This window comes from Macrosteles quadrilineatus, unplaced genomic scaffold, assembly GCF_028750875.1.
Source record: "Macrosteles quadrilineatus isolate MER2022 unplaced genomic scaffold, UCM_ALF_1.0 Scaffold_3__2_contigs__length_128488019, whole genome shotgun sequence".
NCBI classification, from domain to species: domain Eukaryota; kingdom Metazoa; phylum Arthropoda; class Insecta; order Hemiptera; family Cicadellidae; genus Macrosteles; species Macrosteles quadrilineatus.
Window position 1 is genome coordinate 119,236,189 of NW_026542596.1, and position 26,650 is coordinate 119,262,838.

General features: G+C 39.5%; 1 protein-coding gene across 4 annotated transcripts in view; it reads right to left on the bottom strand.

Moving 5' to 3' along the window:
• The window catches only part of LOC128991160 (ephrin type-B receptor 1-B-like), a 237,060-nt gene that overhangs the window by 105,072 nt on the left and 105,338 nt on the right, over nucleotides 1–26,650 (bottom strand). For all 4 annotated transcript variants that reach the window (XM_054413937.1, XM_054413935.1, XM_054413936.1 and 1 more), the window contains exon 2: nucleotides 10,314–10,404. In XM_054413937.1, coding sequence (XP_054269912.1) covers nucleotides 10,314–10,371 — 58 coding nt within the window. In that variant the 5' untranslated portion in view covers nucleotides 10,372–10,404. The remainder of the gene's footprint in view (nucleotides 1–10,313; nucleotides 10,405–26,650) is intronic.

The following is a 26,650-nucleotide window of genomic DNA, read 5'->3' on the forward strand; positions in this document are numbered from 1 at the left end:
TTTACTTGAGGAACAAAACTTTGTTGTACTCATCCACACAACGCAGCACTTATCTGGTGGCTAAGCTTTGCACAGACAACAGCTGTTTGAATTGAACACGTATAATCTTCACCACAAACTGTCTGTACTAGTGACCCTACTTTGCTTGAGAAGTAACAATACTGTACTTCCATGTCTCCGCATCCATATCACAAAACGATACTGTAAACCACAATGGCCAAACTTTGTCGAGTTCTTAGAGATCACCTCACCTCAAAGATTTCAACGCAAAGATACATTTCACCATGTATTAAACGCACGTTCCCAATGATCTAGTATCTAAGGTGAAACAGTTTACACGCGCTACCACATCCCAACGACGTTTCTTCATTCATTTACCAACATCTGATCATGCTTGTTGATTGATTACCGAGCGTCTCCATCCAAGAAATCCATGTAACACATAGTTGGAGCTGTAGCGACAAATTCAACCACTCCGGATTAGATATTGTAGGCAGATTCGCAGGCTATCAGAGTTAATTGACAATAATGCGGAGGTTTATGCGCCATAAAAGCCACCGCAACGGATACGCCGCACCACGACAGATAAGAGCCAACTCAGATCTTGCTGCTCAACTGTACGATGTACATGATCAGGCTTCAAATCAGTTAATCCAACTCTACAAGGTATGATTTGTGATGATTGTTATCAGCATGGTTTTAAAAATCTATTGTATAGCGTTCAATAGTGGCTATATTTGTTGACTATTTTGATGGATAGATGGTGATAACAATAACATTAACAAATTATTAAACTACCTTGAGTGAACTACCAAACTACCAAGTGATTGTTTTGTCGAATTTGATCTACAATATAATAATTTCTTGACGGTACAGAGTTAAGTAATCCTTCCTTTTTATCGTATACATAGGGATTCAGAGACTACGCCACAATGCAATTAGAAGATTTTAATTCGTGATTACCAAACTAAAACAGACATTCAATATATATTTTGAAACTAAAATCGCTAAAAAAGTATATAATTCATGTACTTAGATATAACTGTCTCCTTTTGAAGTTTGTCGCAGTTTAGGTGACAACAGATAAACTAACCAATCAACAAATTACTTTAACACATTAGGACAAAACACTCCAACAATTCATGGCAGTCGTAAAACGCGGGAAGTGCACAGTCAGAAAGCCGCCAAAACAAGTGACACCGCGAAGGACTACCTCACACGGGCCGGAATGCGACCACTAAATGGCCATTAGGTGCACAATGATAAGTAGCCTATATTATTACAATTAATGTAGTGAGCGGGGCCGGCGTATCGTGGTATCTCGGCAATTACGAGATCTCGTGATAAGGCGGTGTGTTCACGCTGCACCTCCCACGCCCCCCCCCCTCCAACCAACGAAACACACGTCTGGAACGTAAAAGACGGAAAGATGCAACCTAATACAAAATGAATAAAAAAGTAAACGTCAAAATGTAGAGTGGATTTATTCGTAAGCGCATTTGTCCAAAGATAATTAATTTTATTCAACACCGTTAAAGGGTTTGAACGCAGTAAATTTTTCATGTCATCCGTCAAGTTAATAAATAATCGATTAAGTCAGCCTAAATTCTACACGACCTAAATATAGTTACTTTTTTAGGTACGTAGTCTCGCAAGTACAAGGGTACTTAATAATTTCAAACTTTCCTTTGATTGAAACGAATGAAATACTTTTTATTTATTGCTAAACTATGTACTCTTTGATCTTTATAAAATTCCTAAATAGCAATTATTAATTAACAATTAATCATTGAGATGGGGACGCTACCTATATGCGTATTTTTAAACCCAATAGTAAAGGATGAGTATAGAATGGTGTGAGATCTGTGTAAATTTGTTACTGACTACCAGCTGTTTCATTAGCCCTAAATCGTGTATAAACAGCAATGAAACAATCAGCTGATTGGTAATGAAGCAAGGAAGCAGGGCTGCGAACTTGTAAGCTTTGAGTTTGTAAGCTACACAGTGATTTTCTTAACGTATAGTGGCTTATGTTACCTTGTTACTATCCAAAAAGATCCTTTGTAATTCGTTGTGACTACAGGTGTTTCGTTTTTGACGAACTCCAACATGAGGATTATCTAAAGACTACTGCTTGACATTCTTCTGACCCGATGATGTGCTCCTTCCGAAGCACGAAACAGCTGTAGTCACAACGAACTACAAAGCATCGTTTTGGACACTAACGAGGTAACATAAACCACTATACGTTAATTCAGACAATCCAGAGGCCATACCATCAAGAGATTTTCTGTACAGTACCGTACTTGTTATTCGGATTGCGTAAAAAAAAAAAACATTCTGCAGTTTTTGGCACCATTGACTATATAAAATATACTATAATAACGGCTTATTTTGTCTAAAAATTACTGTTTTACACAAATACGCAATGTCAATGAGATGCAAGTACACGCGCTGCAGCTGGGTAGTTACATAATTCTCATTATTGCAGCCCAAGGGCGTAGGATGTATATTAAAACCCCACCACTCTTATTACTGCACATTAACCAACTAAATTAAACTAATACGGGAAATAATGAGCCTCTCAAAGGTGAACAACGCGGAGGAAGCCATCTAAGTTTCCGTCGCTAAAGCTACATCATGCGATCATTGGAATTTTATGTAAATAAACAGTAGACTACATTATAAACGACAAGTTGTTCAGTAATTATGGCTCGGGGTAGAGGTGCGCGTTTTGTCGTCTCCTGCAGGGAGAGTTAATTGACACTTATTCGTTGAAATAACAGCATTTTGGTTATTATTTGGATCACACAGAGGCAAATTCATAAACGGAACAATGTAAGAACAATGATTTATCAGAAACTACGAACATCGTAGGCTGGGCATTAAAACAAACTGCAATGATCTATGACACTTCAATTGACAAGTCTCATAAACGTTCTCATTGCTCCAAAATATATTATTACATCGAAACCCGGAGAAATTCTTAAACGGGTTAGTATACAAATTAACGGAGCCTCATCCGAACACCCAGAAAAACGCGGGATTTGCAACTCCAGTGTCTGTTGGTTTTGGACCGTTCCCCCATATCTTCGAGTGACCATCGCTGCCGAGGTGACGCAGTAAGTGATGGCCTGATTGAGCATTTACATTAGAGGCCTGCGTCTAACGATTTAGCCAATTAACGTTGGTCTCAGTGATCGAGATTGGCGCGAACCGGTCTCAAACCCACGCTGGCCACCGCGCCATATGTTCCGGACATAGATACTGGCGCAGCTGACAACTCTACTGTGTCACGGATGTTCCGGACTTAGATACTGGTGCAACTGACAACTCTACTGTGTCCCGGATGTTCCGGACATAGATACTGGCGCAGCTGACAACTATACTGTGTCCCGGATGTTCCGGACTTAGATACTGGTGCAACTGACAACTCTACTGTGTCACGGATGTTCCGGACATAAATACTGGCGCAACTGACAACTCTACTGTGTCCCGGATGTTCCGGACATAGATACTGGTGCAACTGACAACTCTACTGTGTCACGGATGTTACGGACTTAGATACTGGTGCAACTGACAACTCTACCGTGTCCCGGATGTTCCGGACATAGATACTGGCGCAGCTGACAACTGTACTGAGTCACGGATGTTCCGGACTTAGATACTGGTGCAACTGACAACTCTACTGTGTCCCGGATGTTCCGGACTTAGATACTGGTGCAGCTGACAACTCTACTGTGTCACGGATGTTCCGGACATAGATACTGGCGCAGCTGACAACTGTACTGAGTCACGGATGTTCCGGACTTAGATACTGGTGCAACTGACAACTCTACTGTGTCCCGGATGTTCCGGACTTAGATACTGGTGCAACTGACAACTCTACTGTGTCATGGATGTTCGGATGTTCCGGACTTAGATACTGGTGCAGCTGACAACTCTACTGTGTCACGGATGTTCCGGACTTAGATACTGGTGCAACTGACAACTCTACTGTGTCCCGGATGTTCCGGACATAGATACTGGCGCAGCTGACAACTCTACTGTGTCACGGATGTTCCGGACTTAGATACTGGTGCAACTGACAACTCTACTGTGTCACGGATGTTCCGGACTTAGATACTGGCGCAGCTGACAACTCTACTGTGTCCCGGATGTTCCGGACTTAGATACTGGTGCAACTGACAACTCTACTGTGTCCCGGATGTTCCGGACTTAGATACTGGTGCAACTGACAACTCTACTGTGTCCCGGATGTTCCGGACTTAGATACTGGTGCAACTGACAACTCTACTGTGTCCCGGATGTTCCGGACTTAGATACTGGTGCAACTGACAACTCTACTGTGTCCCGGATGTTCCGGACTTAGATACTGGTGCAACTGACAACTCTACTGTGTCATGGATGTTCGGATGTTCCGGACTTAGATACTGGTGCAGCTGAAAACTCTACTGTGTCACGGATGTTCCGGACTTAGATACTGGTGCAGCTGACAACTCTACTGTGTCCCGGATGTACCGGACTTAGATACTGGTGCAGCTGACAACTCTACTGTGTCCCGGATGTTCCGGACTTAGATACTGGTGCAGCTGACAACTCTACTGTGTCATGGATGTTCGGATGTTCCGGACTTAGATACTGGTGCAGCTGACAACTCTACTGTGTCACGGATGTTCCGGACTTAGATACTGGTGCAGCTGACAACTCTACTGTGTCACGGATGTACCGGACTTAGATACTGGTGCAGCTGACAACTCTACTGTGTCCCGGATGTTCCGGACTTAGATACTGGTGCAGCTGACAACTATACTGTGTCACGGATGTTCCAGACGTAGATACTGTCCCTATTTTTGTGTGTCATGGTATTGGTCATAACTCTTTACCTTACTAACCATAAACACATTTGAGTGACTTACTACACCAGCTTAGGTAGGTTAGGTAGCCTAATATTCTAATTTTACTGCAATTTATATACAGGAATAGATTAACAATTGGCAGTATACATTTAGCTGTTATTGTAATAAACCTCACTGATCCAGCATCTAAACTGTTCAGAATAAAAATTAATAAAAACTGTCCAAAAATGGGCTACACTAAAAATAAATTAAAAATGTATATTGTTTTCGGTCTTCCGGCAACTGCCTTACGCAACTGATAGCGAAACAATATAATCACAACGTAACAAAGAGCTGGGAGGGACGACAAAGACGAGGCCATTGTCAGAATAAATAATGAACTGTGCTGACACAAGGTTTTAATAACCCTCCTGTTAATTAGTGGATTTAAAAGAAATTTGTTCTATAAGTGGGTGACAATGTGGCGGAAGGTGCGAGCGCAGAATGCGCTTTTGTCACTGATAACAACCGAGGCTAATTGGATATGAAACAGTATTGCACGTCGTTTGTGCAGTTTGTGAATAGAAGGGGGTTAATTCACTGATTGTAAGGTGAAATGTGTTCAAAGGGGATAATAGTTTTCGTTGGATAACGTTTAGTGCTATGATTCCCTCGGTATCACCACTGGATAGGTCTTTAAAATATATTGAGTTTAGTAGGCTACCATCTCAAATGGTTCAATCTAAAAAGCTCCGGGAAATCTTCAGGAACCACGTCTTTTTCGATTCTATTCAGCAAAGTTACAATTCAAACTTGATGTCGAAAACGTAAAATAAAACCACCAGAAATCAATTACGTAAATCCCCAAACCAGTAGCCACCTTAATCTTACTTCACAGGGAATATTGACACGAGTGCGAGTTGCCCGATAATAAATGCATTACCGCAGTTGTCCCGTCCCAACATGTTATCCTAGACTCGTTAATCGGACGGGCTTCACTTGTATGTTTACTCGGCGAGTGGAATATTTACATACATAATTCGAATTAAACACAGTCCGGCAAGACGACGACGAGCAATATGCAAATGCTAGAGCGGCCTTGGGTTCCACATAAAATACACAATTTCGCGGCAAATGCAATACGAGCAAAGCCTATAATCATAAAGTTTAACATGGAAACTCCATCAGCCCGGCACCTGATCCCCTTCGCCTTCGTTTAACCCGACCGCTTTTATGCGTTTATTATTCTAGTCGAATGGGAGTCGAAAATAAATTGGGTGTATAAATTTCCGAACGCTCCCGAATGGAATAGTGCAACTTTTGGCGGTAAACAATTGTGATTCTGAAACGATTACAGAACTTTAAACGACTTTGGATTTATGGCCGATTCGAAGACTGTTGAGGTTAAGTGTTGTTGATAGTGATGTTCCAAGAGAGACCGAAGCTACTGTTTCTGAGTGGAGATAGTTTGTTTCTAGTTGAGAACCACGTTTTGAAATAGACATTGATAAAAACGATGACATTTTTTTACACTTTCCTTTGATTGGATATAAATTTAAACTAAATAATGAATATAATATAAACGTTTACCATTTGCAGCTCTATGAAAACATGCATTACCTTATCAGTCACTTGCCAGCTTAGTGATTTCATTTCAGAGAATGAGAGGAAAAAATATGCAAAACTAATGTTAACGCTAGACAATTAAATGAATTATAAATAAAATAAACCTCAATACAAAGCAAAATAAGTTGCAACGTTGTAGTCTTGAGGCGGCTGAGGCGGCGGGCGGCCCCTCCTCACCCGTATTGATCGGCCCAGCCAAAATTGATTTTAGTCCGAAGCCCAGACCCACGGTTGTTAATTGATACGGCCCATCGTATTATTTTTCGTTTTTGTAACGCGCGTAACCCGATCCGATATCAAGAGAGAGCGGCGACCGGCGTCGTCCCATAGCGCAGACGGGTCACCAGTCTCTGGCGCAATACCGTACACCGCACACTATAGTCTGTGCGATCTAACATTGCTTTGGTCTCACACAGACGGGTCACCAGCCTCTGGCGCAATACCGTACATCGCACACTATAGTCTGTGCGATCTAACATTGCTTTGGTCTCACACAGACGGGTCACCAGCCTCTGGCGCAATACCGTACACCGCACACTATAGTCTGTGCGATCTAACATTGCTTTGGTCTCACACAGACGGGTCACCAGCCTCTGGCGCAATACCGTACACCGCACACTATAGTCTGTGCGGTATACCATTGCTCTGGTCTCACACAGACGGGTCACCAGCCTCTGGCGCAATACCGTACACCGCACACTATAGTCTGTGCGATCTAACATTGCTTTGGTCTCGCACAGACGGGTCACCAGTTTCTAACGTGATACCGTAGACCGCACACTATAGTCTGTGCGGTATAACATTGCTCTGGTCTCACACAGACGGGTCGTCAGTCTCTGGCGCAATACCATACACCGCACACTATAGTCTGTGCGATCTAACATTGCTTTGGTCTCACACAGACGGGTCACCAGCCTCTGGCGCAATACCGTACATCGCACACTATAGTCTGTGCGATCTAACATTGCTTTGGTCTCACACAGACGGGTCACCAGCCTCTGGCGCAATACCGTACACCGCACACTATAGTCTGTGCAGTATTAAATTACACCGACTGAGCAAAAACAATTTCCCAACTGTTTCCTTACCTTCAATACAGAGATTACCCTATATTGTAGAGATGCAGCAAGACTATCACACAAAACAGGAAAATTCTTCTCCCACAGATCGCTGCGCGTTCCACTTGGGATTCAATAGAGCGCAAGGTCTGTATAAGGCTACAAATAGCCTATAGTCACATGTTAATTGATCCCTAGCAGAGACAACAAATAATTGGATTGACAAGAGGCTGATGGCTGACTAATGACTACTGGCTGGATATTAATAGTGTGGTCGACCTGGCTAGCCACCTGGCTTGGCCTCTAGCCTCTATGTAAGCTACTGCTGCATTGTTCTGTTGGAATGGAGATGTTCATTTGACTATGTGATCATGATGAATGTTTATCTGTCGCGTCCAATACACTTCGTCTTGTGTGAGTCATTCAGGCTCACGAGTTAAGGAGAGATTAAACCATTTTGGAGAGATTTGAGGTGTGTAGGTTTTGCAGTGGTCTTGACTTTGAATTAGCGTATCCACCTCGCCGCAATACATCGATCATGTGTTGCATTTAGCAGCTCCACTAGCTGTGACCTCCACGCCACAAGTCGCCCGGTTCGATCCCATCCTCAACCCGCCCGAGCAAGCCGCAACATATCGACCGTGTATTATACAATAGGCGGTTCAGCACGCGACCGCAGCATTGCACGTTATTCCCACATTTACATTTCCCTTCACACTTTTTCTACAGTATTTTAACAAGTGGTTTTAATATTTGAGTGGGTCACGCCAATCGGCCATCAGTCTAGGCTGCATTTCGTGAATGGTAAATTCTACGTTTTAATGTTTTTATTGTTATAATTTCACAAATAGAGGTTTACGGAGTAAATGTCTTTATAAAAACTCAGGTTAGGTTTTATTAGTTGAACGTTTCTGTTTCAGAATATGGTTAAAAGGTTGTGAACACCTTTAAATGGCTGGATCATGTCAGAAGATTTTATTTTGTACTAAAAGAGTGATTTTTGTTTGTATTGTGTTGACATCGGTTTGAAAGTCTCGTCGATTCGAACACATATCTTAAGGGATTCAATATTTGCTAAACACTCAAATTTGGTTACAATTCACGATTATGCCCAGCAAAATTTCTGTTAAATAAATAACACGAATTATTAAAACGACACATTTAGGTGGTTGGTGAATTGAACAAAGATTGTTCTCAATATTATGTCTATAGTGTGAGATTGTGCCCTCAAAACCTAGAAAAATTGCAATGATCGTAATTTTCAAACCTCAAAATGTATGTAATAATTTTAACGATTTTGTGTGACAGAACTATTATTTGTTATAGTTTCAAAGATGCTTCTAGCTAACTAATTTATTTAAACTAAATCTCTGTTAACTAATATATTGTTGATTAATAACCTACTTGGAATTTGACATCGAATAATCTTGATACGTCGACATACGTGTTATTGGACCTCTCTAACCAACACACAAAACAAATATAGCTCTACACATACACATGTTTATATCCAGGACAGATCTTATACTCGAGCCTAACCAGGGGGAAAATCGGAATAGATTGTAATGCGAAGTGCACATAGTAGTAGGCCTACATACGTGCCGTAACTGTCATAAGCCCAGTGAGGTAATGAGTCCAGGCTCATAAACTATATCGGGCTCTTGAATATACGCAATCACCATTTATAACATGCTTTATGCGGCCCCGCGCACCCTTTACATGGATCTACATCAGTTTTACTATGTGCATTAAGGAATTCCACTCCAGAATAAGTAAAAAAATAGTGATATCACCGTTGATTGCGGTTGAAAATATTAAACTCTGTTCAGCTCGGGGCGCGAAATCAACGGCCATAACACTCTTAGGGTACGTCGATGTTTATGGGTAAAGATAGATCAACCATACGCCCATTAGGGAGCTATGAATCAGCTGTTCTCAAGTTATGTTGACGTGGAAGAAAATGTAAGTCGATTTGCATGCGATAACTCGGTGGGATTCACTTGTGTAGGAGCTTGTTTAAGGCATTGGCGAGACCTAGGGCTTAAACGTAATGTTCTTACTTGAAACACGATTGGATAAAGTCGAGTTTGAGTTTCATACTATGGTAAAGCGAAATTCATTCCTAAGATTTCATTTTATTTCCGATTGTTTGTTTTGCCTTTGGAACGCTGAAAAAGTATAAACGTACAATTTTAGACAATTTGTTCAAAGTAAGTAAACAAAGAAAAGCTTAAAATGTTACTGAACAATTTAGAACGATTTCAGGAAAGATATAGACCAGTAAAATTATTAAAAAAAACACTTATTACATAACGGACAACTTTCCCAAAAATGTTCATAGAATTAGGAAGATAAAATTAATCGAACTGACAGAACCTCCATTCTCTCAAGAACTAAAAGTGAAAAGCAGAGAAATATTTATATAATTAAACACTACTTTAAGCGTAACGATGTTTGGGGCTTTTAACGCCCAACACGGCAATAGATTGATTAACAATGGCTAATGGAGGAAAAACACAAAGGGAAAACACATAAAATACGCAGCAAATGTTGAATCCTACTGATGCCACTTTGTGTGAGGATTTGTCTGGATTATTCTTTGTTTGTTGTCAATTTGACTGTGTCTGTTCTACACGAGACTGTCCATGTTATTGGAGTATTGATTGGAGGAACCGTTCCGCAACCACAACCGCAAAGAACCGTTCCGTGCAATGCAGATTGTATGTTTTTGTTTGTTTTTTAAAGAAATACTTAGAAACTCGAACCTAGTATATAATAAAGTTCAATTTACCTTGCTCGGCGGCGACGACGGAGACCCCGGCCAGCATTAGGACGAGCACGAGGCCCATGGTCCGCCCTCCACGGCTCAGCCCCCGAGCATCCTGAAACATAAGTAACTGTTACAAACCTGTCACGGTTACAACACAATACAAGTCACAGTTACAACTGAGGCTCATTGTCCACTCTCAACGGCTCATCCCCCGAGCATCTTGAAAACAAGTAAGTAACTGATACAAACCTGTCACGGTTACAACAAAACAGAAGTCATAGTTACATATTAATCACGGTTACAACATAGCACAAGTCACAGTTATAACTGAGGCTCATGGTCCGCCCTCCATGGCTCAGCCCCCAAGCATCCTGAAAAACAGGTAACGGTTACAAACCTGTCACAATTACAAAATAGCACTAGCAACTGTTAAAAGCCTGTCACGGTTGCAAACATAAAACAAATCGCAGTTACAAACATTGAATATTGTCACTGATGGCGATTAACATGACTCTTACTTCAGTAGTCGCCATTCTTCAATTGACTTCGCAGAAAACTACATGGAACCACGGTTCTCAGATTCTATTTGATCGCAACCGTGATTGTTAAACCGACCGAAATTCGAATACAGTACCAACAAACCTTAGCTCCACCCTGATCCTGCCTTTACAAAACTCGGAGTCTTATTACACGGGCAAACACGCAGGCTAATCCTACGTCGAGACTGGAGCTGGAGAGTGGAGACTCCAGTAGCATGGTGTTGTTGACAATGGGATCACTGTGGCAGCTCAGATAATGTACACCTGTGTTTGCAGAGGTAAGATACTGAGGCAGCTGTCGCCACCAACCGACAACCGACGACATTCTTGTGTCCGTGCTCACAGAATTGCGAAAGTTTTACTGAAATATAGTATCTGTTTGGGAAATATAACAGAACAAAATATACATTGTATTAATATTGTCGACACTGAGTGTCCACTGCAACGCTTTAACAAAAATCACACTAGAATATTTTATGCACATTGACGAATAATATTTAGCTGGGGGTTTTAATTTAGTGTTCACATTAGAACAAGAACCAAAAGGGTGAAAAAAACATATTATTGTTGCACGAAAAATATTAAGGATAAACAACAAAAACTGCAGTATAGATAACAATAAAATTATGTCAACGAAAAAAAAACAATGCCTACTAGCCACCTAATAATAATAAACCATTGACTCTTGGATACTAAAGTACATTCCATTTATCATAGAAGAACTTTGTGCACCAGTCACAGATTGCGCTAGTCTCTAAAATCTAAAATTTAATTTTCTACCTTATAAGTCGCTACTGAGATAGTTGGTGTCCTATGAAAGAAGGTATAGCTCACAATAAGTCGCACGAGTTGTTCATAGTTGAACAGTCAGCATATTTATTTAAATCAACGAAACCTGTCGATGACTCGCCTCAACTACCAATTAGTCAAAGACTTGACAATGATAGTTGGCTGTAAACGTAGTATGTCAATATCAGATGAACGTTTCAGATGTAATTAAGAGGATTCCATAAGTGAGATTTTATTGCTTTAAAGTGCATAAAGTGTATTAAACGAACCTAACAGGTCTTTCACTGCACAATGTGAATACTGTACTACCAAACAAAACCAACAGTTTATAAAACAAAATTTATCAATTATCAATTATCAATTATTTAAGATGGGGACGCCACTATGTGCGTATTTTAACCCAAATATGAGTGAAGGATGAGTGTAGGATGAGTGGCGCGATCTTGTAGTCTTGTTAGTGACTAAGGCCGACATGTTCCTTAGACACAGCTGTTAATTAATAGCCCATACAGCTAATGGCAACTAAGGGACCTACAGTTTATAGTGGAATCCGAACCACATTTTTCCTTGTAATTTACGAATTGGTCTAATTATCAGGATAGTACTGCGGATAGTCGTAGTACTCACTAGTGCGGACGTTAATCCACACCAGTGAGCATCGCATCCACAGTGCATCCCTATAAATATCCACAATTCGTGACCTCCTAGTAGCTGGATTACAGGACGACGCCACCCGTCCCAGTGCTAATCTCAATAAAATTAATGTAATAGGCCTACCACAAATTACAATAATATAATGAACAACCTATCCCAATATGAAATACAAACAAAAAAGTGCTTTTCACAGATTGTAACATTACCGTAGAACGAGAATAATCTGAATGGCTAAGCCCTAAAGCCCCTTTAGTAAAATACAAACACACATTTGTCACATGCCGTCGACGTGTGGGTCCCCGGAGAAATTATTCGGCTCTCGCATTTATTGTTGTGAAAGCAGATGAAACACTAATCCTTTTGTAACCTTCGGCCTAATTACGCCGTGTATTATCCGAATCCAACATTGTGCGGAACAGATACGACTGGAGATTAACGGTAAAACATTGGTTATTTATGCTTGGTTAAAACATGACGATTCGATGGTTTGATTCGCGTCTGTAAGTTTTCGAGACTGCAATACCACGTTCAATGTTTTGGCCAACTTTTTGTTTTGTATATTTTCTAGTTACAGTGTTGAATACAATTTGGAATAAAATATTAGAATCTAAAATATCTATGTGTAGTTGAAAATCGCCAAATCCCCAAGATTCCAAAATAACCTTTTTTATCTACGGTTTTGAAGGATCATATTTATATTTTATATTGTTTGGCCATAAATTGGATTGGATACATTTGAAGGTAAGTGCTTTGAGTAATGAATGTATGATCTTTATAAGGTAGAGCACAATCATCAAGGAAAGCTGGACCCAGTCTACCACTAACCGTCAAAAAGCTATCTTAAGTATCGAACCGTCTATCCAGCTCAGCTATTCAGCAATGGGTATATTGCTAAGTATATTAGGGTTGGTATATGTATTTATTTGCATACTGTATACACATCACAATTTGAAAGGGTATATTTTAAAAGAATGTGAAATTCCTCCATTTCCCTTCAACATCTTTTATCCCTCATGAACTCTCAAAACTTCCAACCCATACTGTCCACAGCTGTGCGACCTACTCAAACCTCATTTGGACCTATTAAAACGGTAACATATTCGTGTTGGGAGAACAATAAGTAATTAATGCGAGAAGCTATGCAGGAGCAATGCACGCCGCGGTGGATCAAAGGATGTTTTTATAGTATTTTTATTACTGTTTTCTTTCCAAGGAAACACCAAGGATAGTAGGTCAGACGAAGACATGCGGTAATAGCTGCATAATGATCTTATCTGAGGATTCTCGGCTTCCGTCCATATAGTGGACAGCCGTCGCTGCGGTAGGGACGAGGATTGTATGGTGATTTGAGAGGACGCGTAGACCAACGAGAGAGGGAATTTATAACACCTTCACATCCTTGGAGATTAAGCTCTAGCCTGGAACCGTTATCACATTATGCTAGACCAAAAGGGTAGCGTCATTAACGGGTAAAGTCCATTGGTGATTGGTCGGATTTGAACCAATGACCTCGAAGACTGAAGCCCCGCTCTTTACCAGATCTTGATATACAGGTAACAAAAAACAAATGTCTCATAATGTAAGATATACATTCTAAATTTCTCACCTTTGGTGTAACTTGTAACTTACAACCATGTATAACAGTATAAGAGAAATTGTCACCTAGTCTACCTTCATAGGGTATTAACGTGGTACATGATACTGTGGGAAACAGAACAAAGACTCATCCCAAAAAAACTTAACACTTCAGATTACAGTTACCAAATGAAGTATCAGTTACTGAGCTTTCTTGTCACCTTCACTGAAGCTTCCGTATCTATTTCACTTGATTTCCCACACTGTGAAAGCTACAATAGTGTTATACAGTTGTCAATAACATACACATTTAAATGTGTGCACTTCAAGCAATCAGCTGATTTCACGCTGTAAATTTGAAACCAGCATTTCATTTTACAATTTTAAACAACGCAACGTTCATACATGCACGACACGAAACTATCAATTCCATTGTAGCCGAGTACTAAACGTCGTTTAACTCGCGCATCTGACGATAAACTAAATTACACTGTCAGACATACAATCGCATTGTTTACGAGCTAAGGTGAATCGCCCGGGATGGGTTTATAGGATGAGTTTATTTCTCGGAATCGCAAATCGCAGCGATACGTAGCAAAACAATGTTACGACTAGGTCACTCTGCGATCGCGGTAAACGTCATGCGATATTTACAACGGGGATTACTGTCGTAAAGTTAAATTGTATTGCGATTTTATTGAGAAAATGAGATAGTAACGTAATCGTTCAATTAAGAGGGGAACCGTGTACCTCGGCGAGTACGGAAAGAAGCTGTGTAGTGGTGGTGAGCGAGTGGAAATTATTGTACCACACAGACATACTGCTTGGAAATATGAGGTAAAAATGTCACCGCACCACAAACACCCTTCAACATTTCGCACACTGATATACTTGTGGTTCGTTAATTGAACAACAATATGTCAAAAAAATATTTGGATGAAAGATTTTAGAACGAACTCAAATCATGCGTTTTATTTAAGGTGTAGACTATTATCAAAGACTTTTGGACAAAATTTACATCAGTACTCTTCTCAAGAAAAAGCGGCTATCTATGAGCCATGAACCCAAGCTATGATCAAACTAAAAACTAACAACACGATTTTTCCAGAAAAAAATTAGGAAAAATAACTAGAAATTGGTGGAGGAATCTCTTTGTGAAAGGGCGGTTATAACCTAGATATCAAGTGTTAAAGACAATCGAATCTGCTCAGGAAAAAGCAATCGTAAATCATCACAAATTATAGGGTCTAACCAAACTAGGAACTAACTGTAGGGTCACGTTTTACACAGTATACTGTTTGCCAATGGTTTAACCAAAATATACACCGACAGTAATTGTTGCCCAGAAGTCTGTCTTTAGAGACTTCAGAGTTCAGCCTTTGATAATACTCCTAGGTGTATCAATGGTCCAACCAAACTACAACCCTACAGTAATAGTTGGCCAGGAGGGGGCGGATGTCCCAACCAAAACAGACCCCGACAGTAGTCGTCTGTCATCCTCCGGAGGGACCAGGTCCTCAAGGACACCAGCTTCGGGCGACCTTCCTTCCTTATACGGGAGGACTGCGCATTAATCAATTAAACTGATTTAATTAAACGCAATGGAAACTAATTGAAATTCAGAGCGGATAATCGGCAGCAGATGAAAAGTCGTTGAAAGAACAAAAGTTTGTGCGGTGGGATGCGTCTTAAGGTGGAATTAAGCGGAAAAGGCATATAGTCCTTGTAAATGAATATTGAACAATCAAGATAAGCTCATGTATGGATCATTGAGTCTGTAGCAACTTATGGTCGTGATTGTTTTTCTATTTCTAAGAACGAATGATGAATTTATTTGTGTTTAACAATAGTGAATTATAGCTTTGGCCATAGTATAGTGGACAATGGTACTATAAGTAGTACTCAGTAAATTACGTATCTTAATAAGAAAATAAAACTGCATTAATCTCCTCTAAAAATTCGTCTTCAGAGAATTCACAGAAAATGCAAAAGACTAATTTTTATCAGCCACATTTACAGTTTACAGTTCAGACAGTTCCATTTACTTTCGGGCCAGTGCCATCATTTGTTTATGTTTATGATCCATACCGTTTCTGTTCTAATATTCTTGTAAATCACCCAATCTAACCGTTTACCAAATTAGAACCTACAATCTCATCAGCACAGTACAGTTTTCCCAAAATATTCCAAATTCCTTCGAGGGCTCAACCGAAATTGAACATTTGCGAACCGGTTGTCTCGTTGCTACAACGCCGCTAATGCTACTAATTAATGAAGCTGATAATTACAAAACAAACATTTATCGACAACTTTTAATTAAAGTAGTTGGCGAGGTGTTGCGAGCGATAGCGACGCCTAGCACTGATCGACTCAATTAAGAAATTGTTCTTGAATGATGAGGCCGCTTAATAACGCTCTCACAACTTCCACCGGGGAAACTTTATGAAAATGTGTTAATTAGAACTGTTTTATTCCACGAAAACGATTTATGTTTTCAATATGGTTCAATTAACCTCGAAAGTTCTGTAGACCCTTAAATGGACAGTATCTATATTAAGTTGGTTGTAGATTGGTGTCAGTTTTTTTTCCGAAATGGAAAATTCTAAATAGTGAATGAGAAAGTAAACACATAAATAATAAATTAATTCACACATTTTGCTGTTTTAATTGAAGATTTCGTAGTTTCATGTGTCACACTTGTATTTTGAAACAAAGTTTCTATTGTGAATTAGTCATTTATTTGGGATGTGTTTTGTCTCCTCACAAAGATTTTCCATTGTTTTATTTTAGCACATTACACAAAACTATTCAGTTGGAAGATTAGATTGATTGCTTCCTTAAGGAATTCTTAACACAAAATATTTTTTCTGATAGAACGTCAAGTATGTTTATCTTGCTAAACCATCCAATAAAGTTGAATGAGTCAGTCCACATCTAAACCCTAAGCCCACGAGACGACGCGGCTGAAAACCGCTAAAACGAACACTTAACATAAAAATACCTTCATTCTAGATTAAACCATATAAACCTCATATTCACATTCCGGAAAGCTCTTTAGGGAAATGCCAGACTGGTAACGACCACGTTCCTAGAAGCCGATAGCCATTGGCTAGTTCCGCTTCCATTGGTTATGCCTCATGCATAAGCCGCATTCCCGGCAGGACCTCCTGGAGTCCACGGTCGTCCTGGATTTGGAGATCCTGCCCCATCAATCTTCTCGAGTCAGTCACGCCGCAACCTAACCCATCAATCCACATCTTTCCATTTCTAGGTTAGAGGTTTACAATCACCCTAAAACGTTACAGGCGGATTTTACAGTCCTTAAACGATCCGTAAAATCATTCCGACGTTTCGTTTTCCGTTTTATCGTCTGTTCTCATCTCGTTTTTAGCAAGAGTTAATTTTTTTGACATGTATTCTTCACTGGTGATTCCGTTCAGAGAAACATAAAGACAGATGAGTAAAAAAAATTATCTCCTTAAAAAGTTTTCCAGTAATCGAATCCGTGAGATTCTCTCTATTGTGTACGCTAGAGAATAACGAAGCCCAAAACGAAGTTTCTGTACTTTCAAATTGCTTAGTTCAACGATATTGGTTGTTTTTATATTATTTGGAACATAGTGGGAAGGTAACTGCAAAAATCTCCTGATCCGAAATATATTTTAAAATCTATTTCCTACCAACAAAGGTTTTTTAAATGCGTATTCACTGAAATGACGCTTCCTGTTTTCCAAGCTTTACTAAGATTGGTCCTGGGGAGCGAGCTGGTCTAGTGGTAAAGAGTAGGACTTTAGTCCCCGAGATCTACGGTTCGAATCCCGCCAATCACCAAAGACTACGTTATCACGCTATGCAATCCTCTAGGTCTAGCCTGAAGTAATTTAAAACGATTCCAGCTACAGTCTAACGTCATAGTATGTGAATGTGCAGCAAGTTAACTTGTCACACTATACTGCACTCTCACAAGAGAAGAAGGAGAGCGGTACGGTTGCAAGTGCATGTGTTTATCTGCGAACCAGGCAGATCTCATCACACTATCTCACAGCCTACAACATCAATCACAGGTGTCTATTAGCGCTGATTACTGTAGGCATTGTCTGTGTGTGTCTACGTCATGGGAACCGTGTTGCCACCGAGACCACGCAATACACTATACACTCTACACTCTGACAATTACATTTCATTTAATTGATTCGCTAACCGGTTCACTGAGACGTCAATTGATAGTTGGAAGTTGATTGTTTTTGTTTTCGAACGACCTTAAATGCTGTAAAATAAAAAGAATAATTAAGTTGGACTAATGGTTAGTTTACAATATTCTCTGCAAATAGAATGAACGCTAAAATGAATTTCTGTGACTCGAGTATTTGTCAACGTCTGTTTGGTAGTTAATGTTAAATTATACTAAAGACTAATCGTAGAGGAGCATATACCTGAAGATGTGACAGCCGCCACGAAACCTGGGGGTAGCGGATTTCTACCCCCGGATATTTACCCCCATGAAAAAACGCCTACGCCATTTTGACGTCACGAGGGGCGGGGCTTATACACGTTCGAGAAACAGCCCGCGACTGGAAATCTACCCCCGGACATCTACCCCCAGACATCTACCCCCGGACATCTACCCCCAGACATCTACCCCCGGACATCTACCCCCGGACATTTACCCCCAGACATCTACCCCCGGAAATTTACCCCCGGAAATCTACAGCCCGTGGTCAGCTCTGCCGTGTATCGGCCAATATTCATTATGTTGTATAATTGATTTTATAAATTGCTTTACCTTCTTATATCCAGTAGTAAACATGCGATATGTCGATGTCTGTTTTAACATTATCCATATTTATAATTCAATAAGTTGTAACAGTACTTTTCAACCCGACCTACTTCACAGATTTTTACGATTGAGGTGTCTTTTAAAAGCTTAAGATCTAGCGCAGCACAAAATGGTAATTAAAAGGATATTTCGATTATGGCTTCAAAAGGTTGACCAATAAGCCTTTGATTTATTCCTATAGGTCGGCCGCTTAGAAAACGACCTCCTCCAGCATTGGTTTAGCATTAGCGCGCAGGTCGTTTTCTAAGCGGCCGAACTATAGAAGGTGCTTCCAATGGTTGACCAACTTTTACAAACACTATACACTATACAGTAACAGTTTAAAAGTGAAATGTGAGTAGTACTCATCAGATCAATTTTTAAGTCAGGTTGTGAAAACATGAATAGATCGTCTGCAACTGTAAACAGGAGATGAAAAAGCTATGAAAATAATATAATATTGCGCACTTTTCACATGGTCAAGTTACATCGTACTGAACCATTGTTTTTACACACATTTCTTAAAGGATAAAGTGAATAAACTGTGGTGAACTTCCGGTTTATTCAATGTAGGCCTAGTAGTAATAATTGTTTAGTAAACTAAAACTCATTTGTAAACTGTTTAATTGAGAAAGAGGATCAAAAGTTTTCATCAATAAAAGTCAGGTGTATAATGGCAAATTTTCCATATCACCTAGTAGTAAAAAAAATAGTTTCTAAGATTTTAGATGCGTACTAAGAAAGGATTTTAAAGTATTTTCTCTTTAAGACTTAAAATAAAAAAAATATTCAAATTTAATTTTTGTATTTTGTATTATTTTGTATAATAATTATATTTTGTATCATATTTTGTATTATAAATATATTTTTTATATTTGTAATTTTTCATCAATAAAAGTTAGGTGTATAATGGCAAATTTTTCATATCACCTAGTAGTAAAAAATTTAGTTTCTAAGATTTTAGATGCGTACTAAGAAAGGATTTTAAAGTATTTTCTCTTAAAGACCTGAAATAAGACAATTATTCAAATTCAAAATAATGGCCACATTTAATTTTTTAAGCATAGCCTAATAAATCTTTTATATCTTATCTTTTAATACATATATACGCCTAAATACCCCCATTGCAGCACATTCGTATATTCAGGGAATCTATAAAGTCTTATTGGAAAATCCTGCCTTAAAACAAAACTTGTCAACTTATTTCCATAAATAAGTGTTCAAAAGATTCATTCATAAGAATACCATATAGGAAGTGAATATGCAGGTTTCCTGCCAGTAAAATGTTAAAATGAGGAATTTAATGTAATATACAGAACAGAATTAGGTGAAACCCGTCGACATTGACGGTTACTTTCAAGGCTTATGATAATTCATATAACTGCGATAAATAGATTGAAGTAATACAAATTTTGAGCATTTAGCTCTTTAGCTTTTTTGATGAGTAATAAGTGTAAAAGCAATAATGACTATTGCGTTAGTTACAAAATATGGTTGATCATTCAATGAATAAAATAATTCCCATACCGTACGTCATAAGAGTTATAATTAACCGGTTTCTCTTCTTTTTGAAGAACCTTTAAATAGTATTAAAATCGTATTGGTCAATCTTTTGTGATAAACACTTTCGATCCGCGCTTAGCATGCGCCGTTAGCTGTTACTGTATGTGAAAGTAACAATGGGGGGGTTGAAAAGGACTGTTACAACTTATTGAATTATAAATATGGATAATGTTAAAACAGACATCGACATATCGCATGTTTACTACTGGATATAAGAAGGTAAAGCAATTTATAAAATCAATTATACAACATAATGGATATTGGCCGATACACGGCAGAGCTGACCACGGGGGGTAGATTTCCGGGGGTAGATTTCCGGGGGTAGATTTCCGGGGGTAGATGTCCGGGGGTAGATGTCCGGGGGTAGATGTCCGGGGGTAGATGTCTGGGGGTAGATGTCCGGGGGTAGATGTCTGGGGGTAGATGGCCGGGGGTAGATTTCCAGTCGCGGGCTGTTTCTCAAACGTGTATAAGCCCCGCCCCTCGTGACGTCAAAATGACGTAGGCGTTTTTTCATGGGGGTAAATATCCGGGGGTAGAAATCCGGCGACCCGAAACCTGTAGTTTTAAAACACCGAAGGATATTGCAAAGCAATTGAATAATTTATACTAAATTGAAAAATAACTAACATGATAAGGCGACAATTTGTAGATAAATAGAAAACCCCAAGAACTAAACCAACTCGTGAAAGAAAGCGACAGGTCACAAAAGTTGATTTAATTGATCGTCGAGACAACAACGCAGATATAACAGTAAACATTCGTCACCGCTAGAATTTCCAACTCATTCCACAATCCTAAAGAGACAGCTTTTCTCGCGACCGACATTCGCCAAAAATCCAGCGATTTCCTTAATTGCCGATTCGGGGAAGCGCGGGGAATGCAGACCGCGGCTATTTGTTCGATCCGGCGATGTTAAACGCGGTTAATTAGGCAAAGATGAGGAGTCGGTTACAGACACGGGTTCGGAACGCGGGGAGTTATGCCCGATCAATCTGAGACTAGCCAATTAAGACTGTGTGTGGCCGGACATGATTTACGATATCGTCCGAGTTTCCGCGTCAAATGATCGTGATGGTGCGACACGGATCTTGGCTGGCTTCGATGTTCGAGGTGTTCTCGATTGTAGATGCAAACACGACTGGGAAAGTGCACTACTCTGACACAGAAGGTGTTGTCTACAGGATTACAGCGCATGTCATTTATCGAGGGCGTTGAATGTGTTCTTAAAATACAAGCTCATTAATTTCAAAGTTGCTACACCAATTGTTTACACCAGAGTTGCTGTGCCTGCCTTAAATCTGAACTCTTGTGGGTCGATACCAACGAGATCAATTCCGTACCCGAAGACTGTTTTGGGCAACCAAGATTCTACTGTCACAGCATTTAAGTTATTTCTAACCCGCATTATGATTATGATCCGTGTTATACGATTCTCACTCTTCAACACATATTCATTTTATTTACACTGAGTTGTTTCTATAAACTGCCGACTAATACCTTCTAATGTTTAGCATTTTTAGTCTGTGCCTACTGGCAAACTTGACTTGAAGACTGTCGTTGAAGTGACGAAGCTACAATACAAATCTATCACGGTGTTCTTTGTTCGATACACAGTCAACGAGCTGTCTGTTGTCTCCATCCAGGTGGAACTTGCGGTGAAGCGCATCCTGTGAGGGACCGTGAACCGTACACTCTGCGGTCTGGCCCGGAGTGGCTGTACTTTCCTGTACGTCACATCTGTCTCTGCAACATCCTATGGAGGAACAACATCACTGACTAAATGACCTCTGCAACATCCTGTAGGAGGAACAACATCACTGACTTGGGACCTCTGCAGCATCCTTTAGGAGGAACAAAGTCACTGACTCATATTTCTTCTGTATGTTTAGACTAAGAAAGTTCTCAGTCTAAGTAAACTAAGGAAGTTTACTTCTTTCTTTCTAAGTCTTCCAAGAAAGTTATTCGGTAAAGTTAGGCTAAGAAAGAAAGGGAGGTTATCACTAACAGATTGACGAGACTAACCAACATCGAATAATAGATTGGTATCACAGGTCGAAGGCCAGTTGCAGCAGAGTTTGCAGGTGTACCTGAGTACCTGACTCTCCAAGGACACCTGAACGAGTCTCGTGACCGCACCGTTTAAATAAATAGTACTCTGGTAATTTACACTGCCCAGCCATTAGAGCTACCAAAGCAAGTGTCTTTCACTGTCCTTAAGAACAATCGAAAAACAAGTGTCACAAAGTTAATTAACTAAATGAAATAAATACTCTTGGTAAATGGGGCGAAGCGTCATATTTCAAAATATTGATCTTTAAGTCGTCATTTTGTAATCGTGGTAAGGGCAAACTGGTAGTTGTTATTTATCTTTAAGATATCTGTGTAACTAAACAACAAACTTGGGTTGAAAGTGAAATACAATTTTAGTTTTTTTAAGTTTTGGAAACAAGAGGTAGCCTACCTTATACAAACAGCCTGAGCGTAGTGGTGATAGAGCGTAGTTTCATCACGATTGTGGTCGTGGTGCGAGGGTTGCTCACCACCGTAAGCCTTTACATCCACAATCAGTCGTCCTAATGCTCCCCTTATACGTAGGCAAGCACGTAATGTGCAATTATGTTGATTTACTCTGTAGGCGGAATGGCGGGGCCAGGTGATCGTGTTTTATTGGCCGTGCCGTTCCCTCCCTTTCAAACCTCCCTCTTTCGTCCCATTACTTTTTAGATCTTCGCGCAAATTCTTTTCAAACTTTCCCCAGTGTTAATTACTGACTAAAGTTTCTTTCGCACCGGCTGACTGGAATCGTCGCCTTTGCTAGAAGTTTTCCAGCTAGGCGAGAACGTTTCAAGTTGTTTAACGATCTGTTGCGCCTTGATTTATGAGACGGAAACTCCGCTTTCCGAGATAATAACGGGAAACTCGACACCGGCATTCAGTCAGTGTCGATCTGTACGTTTACTCACTGCGACTTTAGGTGAGAAACTGCCACTTAAAAGTTGCGTTTGCTACAAAGAAACGGGGAGATCTAAAAACGCCGTTTGACACTTCACGAATGTACAAATCCGTCTGCTTTAACAAAACTTATTTCTCATCAAGCGGAAAACCAGCCGTACATTCCAGACTAGATTCAAGGAACATTTTCAGCAGCAAAAACACATAATACAATAAAATCCAATTTCATAGTAGGGCCTACATCTCGTTTATACCGACTACAATTTTGACGATTTTAACGCCAATTTGATTCATGAAACTAAACTACAGCAAAGGCCTCTCTACATGAAACCTGCAAAGGAAAACGAAATTTATAAAGTCTCATAATACACAGTTTAACCAAAGTTTCTGTGCGCGCGACAAGATCTGGTTGGGTCTAGGCGAGGGGGTTTGTGGGGGTACTTTTGTGAAAACATTTTTGTCTTTCTACTCAATCGCCTTACCCCCAGTACTCCTAATAACCGGTACCCGTATGTTTTAGTTAGAATAGTAGCGACCCGTCCGCAAGCGTAGAAGTTTTGGGCGAACTGTACCCTGGAAACATTCCGAACGACCAATAAAGTTTTAAATTTAATGATTTTTTTTCGACTCAGCTCAAACTACAACAGTAAGATCACTGAACAAACAAACTGCAATCCGGACATATAAACCGAGTGGTGCGTACCTATGGCGTCAATAGTAGAGTGTTAAATATTTTATGTAACTTCTTAATGTTCGTGTTTGTTAAATGTTTTTTAACACCTCAATATGAAAAGATTGTCACTTTACAAGGATTTGGAGAAGGCGACATAGTTGAAACGATCGTTATCGACAAAATCAAGGTAAAATGACATCTAAAATCCGAAAAAAACTTTCTATAATCATTACAACCCTACATCCACAAAAGATTTGGAATTCTCAACAACCTCCGAACGTGATTTCGATACCAAACCCCAAAAGCCCGCGATCGCCACAATCATCGCGATAACAAGCGGTGTAAAATGCGGGGGGGGGGGGGCAGATGCAGAGGTGATGTGTCGATTTCATTGATCAATAATTATAACGCAAGAGGGGCAGCGCGCACAATGTGTCATAATTCTTGGCCGGCAATGACTCAATATCTGAGCGGTATCGCCCTATAAAACACGGAAGCCGCGCTGAACAATGGTGTGGTATCGCGGTCGTGGCCGAAGGGATCTCTTACGTCCGGTACTGTTATACGACTGGCTACTTGGAGGTCAACCAAGGGGATGTGAGGGAGGGGACAGGCAAAATGCCACACTTGATGCCCCAACAGTGGTCAAAATGCCACATTAATTCCCAAACCGTGGCCAAAAAGCCACAGCAACTAGGAAGGTTATTTGGGGATGTGTAGCGGCTCTACCAGGTATATGATTCCGATTCATTCCGGTTTTTTTTTCTGAAAAATCTACTACGGCCTTATAGGGAGTAGCTTAGAGAGGTGGGATACACATCGGAAAGATGGGGGGGGGGGTAGAGGGTTGAAGGTTGATTATTATTTAAGTTCCAAAAGAATCTTTTCGTGTGTTAAGTTCCCAAAACTACAGTTGTTGTGTAAACCCACAACTATGGAAGGATGGATGAATCATACAGAAACCCTGATTCCTTCGGTCCATTAATCAAGAGCCCAATTATCAATGCCAACTAAATCCAGTTTCGAACCCTCATTTATCAAAAGCAGTTTCAGACTTCTTAGAATCAAACACTGAATCAGAGGTATAACATGAGAGCCAAAGTGGTTCAAATTATGGCACTCTCTGAACTAGCCCTATTCCTTATATTAGTCGATGGCCCAATGATGAATGCCAAATAAGGCTCTCTCTGAAACTTCATCTATCAAAATGTGTATCAGACTTTTCCAAGGATTGAATACGGAATCAGTGGTACAACATGCAAACCACAGTGGTTCTAATAATGGAATTCACCGAACCAGTTCCATTCATTATACCAAACCATATCACGATGATGAATACAACTGAATCTAGTTCCGAATATTCATGTATCAAAAAGTGTGTCAGACATTTCCTAGGATACAGAATCAGTGGGATAGCATGACAACTAGTGATGTAAAATACCTGGGTATTTAAAACTCGGGGTAAATACCCAAAATCCAAAAATACCCGGGTATTTTGGGTATTTATGAAATCAATTGAAATTCATTTATATTTACCCCTAAATATGTTATTGTTATCACTACATGATAAATTAGGATAGTCTTTAACACCTTTTACACTAACTTGAAGCCTTGCTAGTACCTTTTATTTAATGATTTAGCACTTTTTTGTAAATAATACATAAAGTTTCTAAATAAGCATGGGGTTTTGTGTCTTAAATCGAGTACCTAACATCAGTTAAATTTAACATACTAAAAAATAGTATATTAAAAAAGGCTGTAGCTATTTCAATTTTTATCATTTTATAAATTTATAACCATAACATAAACAGGCTAGGTGTGCAGGTGTGCAGGATTAAAACAAGCCTGTGATGCTACCTGGGATTGAGAATGCTAGAAACTTAACACTCCCTATGAAATGAAATCAAGACAACACCTCATCAGAGAAATAGTGAACCTAAACCTACTTTTACTGTTATTTAATTATGATAGTTAAAATTTCTATTGTATATGAATATGTATAAAAATCAAAATTTCTATTGGTTTGGAAGGCTAGACAGACCTAAGCCTGATTGACACAGGCAGAATGGCAGAATAAACTTTTCTGTGTTACTGCTTAGTTGGAAACAATAATATATTTAGATAAACCTACTAAAAAAATGTAACTCCTGTTTTTTGGTCTAACTTAATATAATTTTGAAAAAATTATTGTGCTATACTGTAGATTCAAATGTTTTGTATCACAAGTTTATGAAATTAGTTTTTTTTTTATACCATCGATACCAACAAAAGATCTAGAACAAAAATATTTTTAAATCCTGCCATATCCTACAGACTGAATTTTAATTACTTTCTCAAGTTGTTTACACATAGGCCACTACTAGGTTAAATCTTCCTGTCATTCTTTCTAAATAATAATTATTACTTTACAAATTATTTTTCTTCACTTCCAATAAAATAAATTCATCTATCTATCATAAAATTACAAAATCATAAGTAGTCAGGACCAGTGCAACCATGCGACCAGGGTATTATGCCGATAATGCTTTATGCTCAGACCTGGGTATTTATGGTGATTATACCCAGAACTAAAATGCTACTAGTGACCATATGAAATTTTGTTTAACACATTTTACTATCCTTACAGGGTAGTAATTGCAAAAAAACATCTGAATCTTCTCTAACTTTAATAAAAATTATAAATACCCAGTTTTTGGGCTGGGGTAAAAACCCGGGTAAATACCCAATTTATATTTACCTACCCACTGGGTATTTACCCGACCCACATCACTAATGACAACGATATTCGATTGCA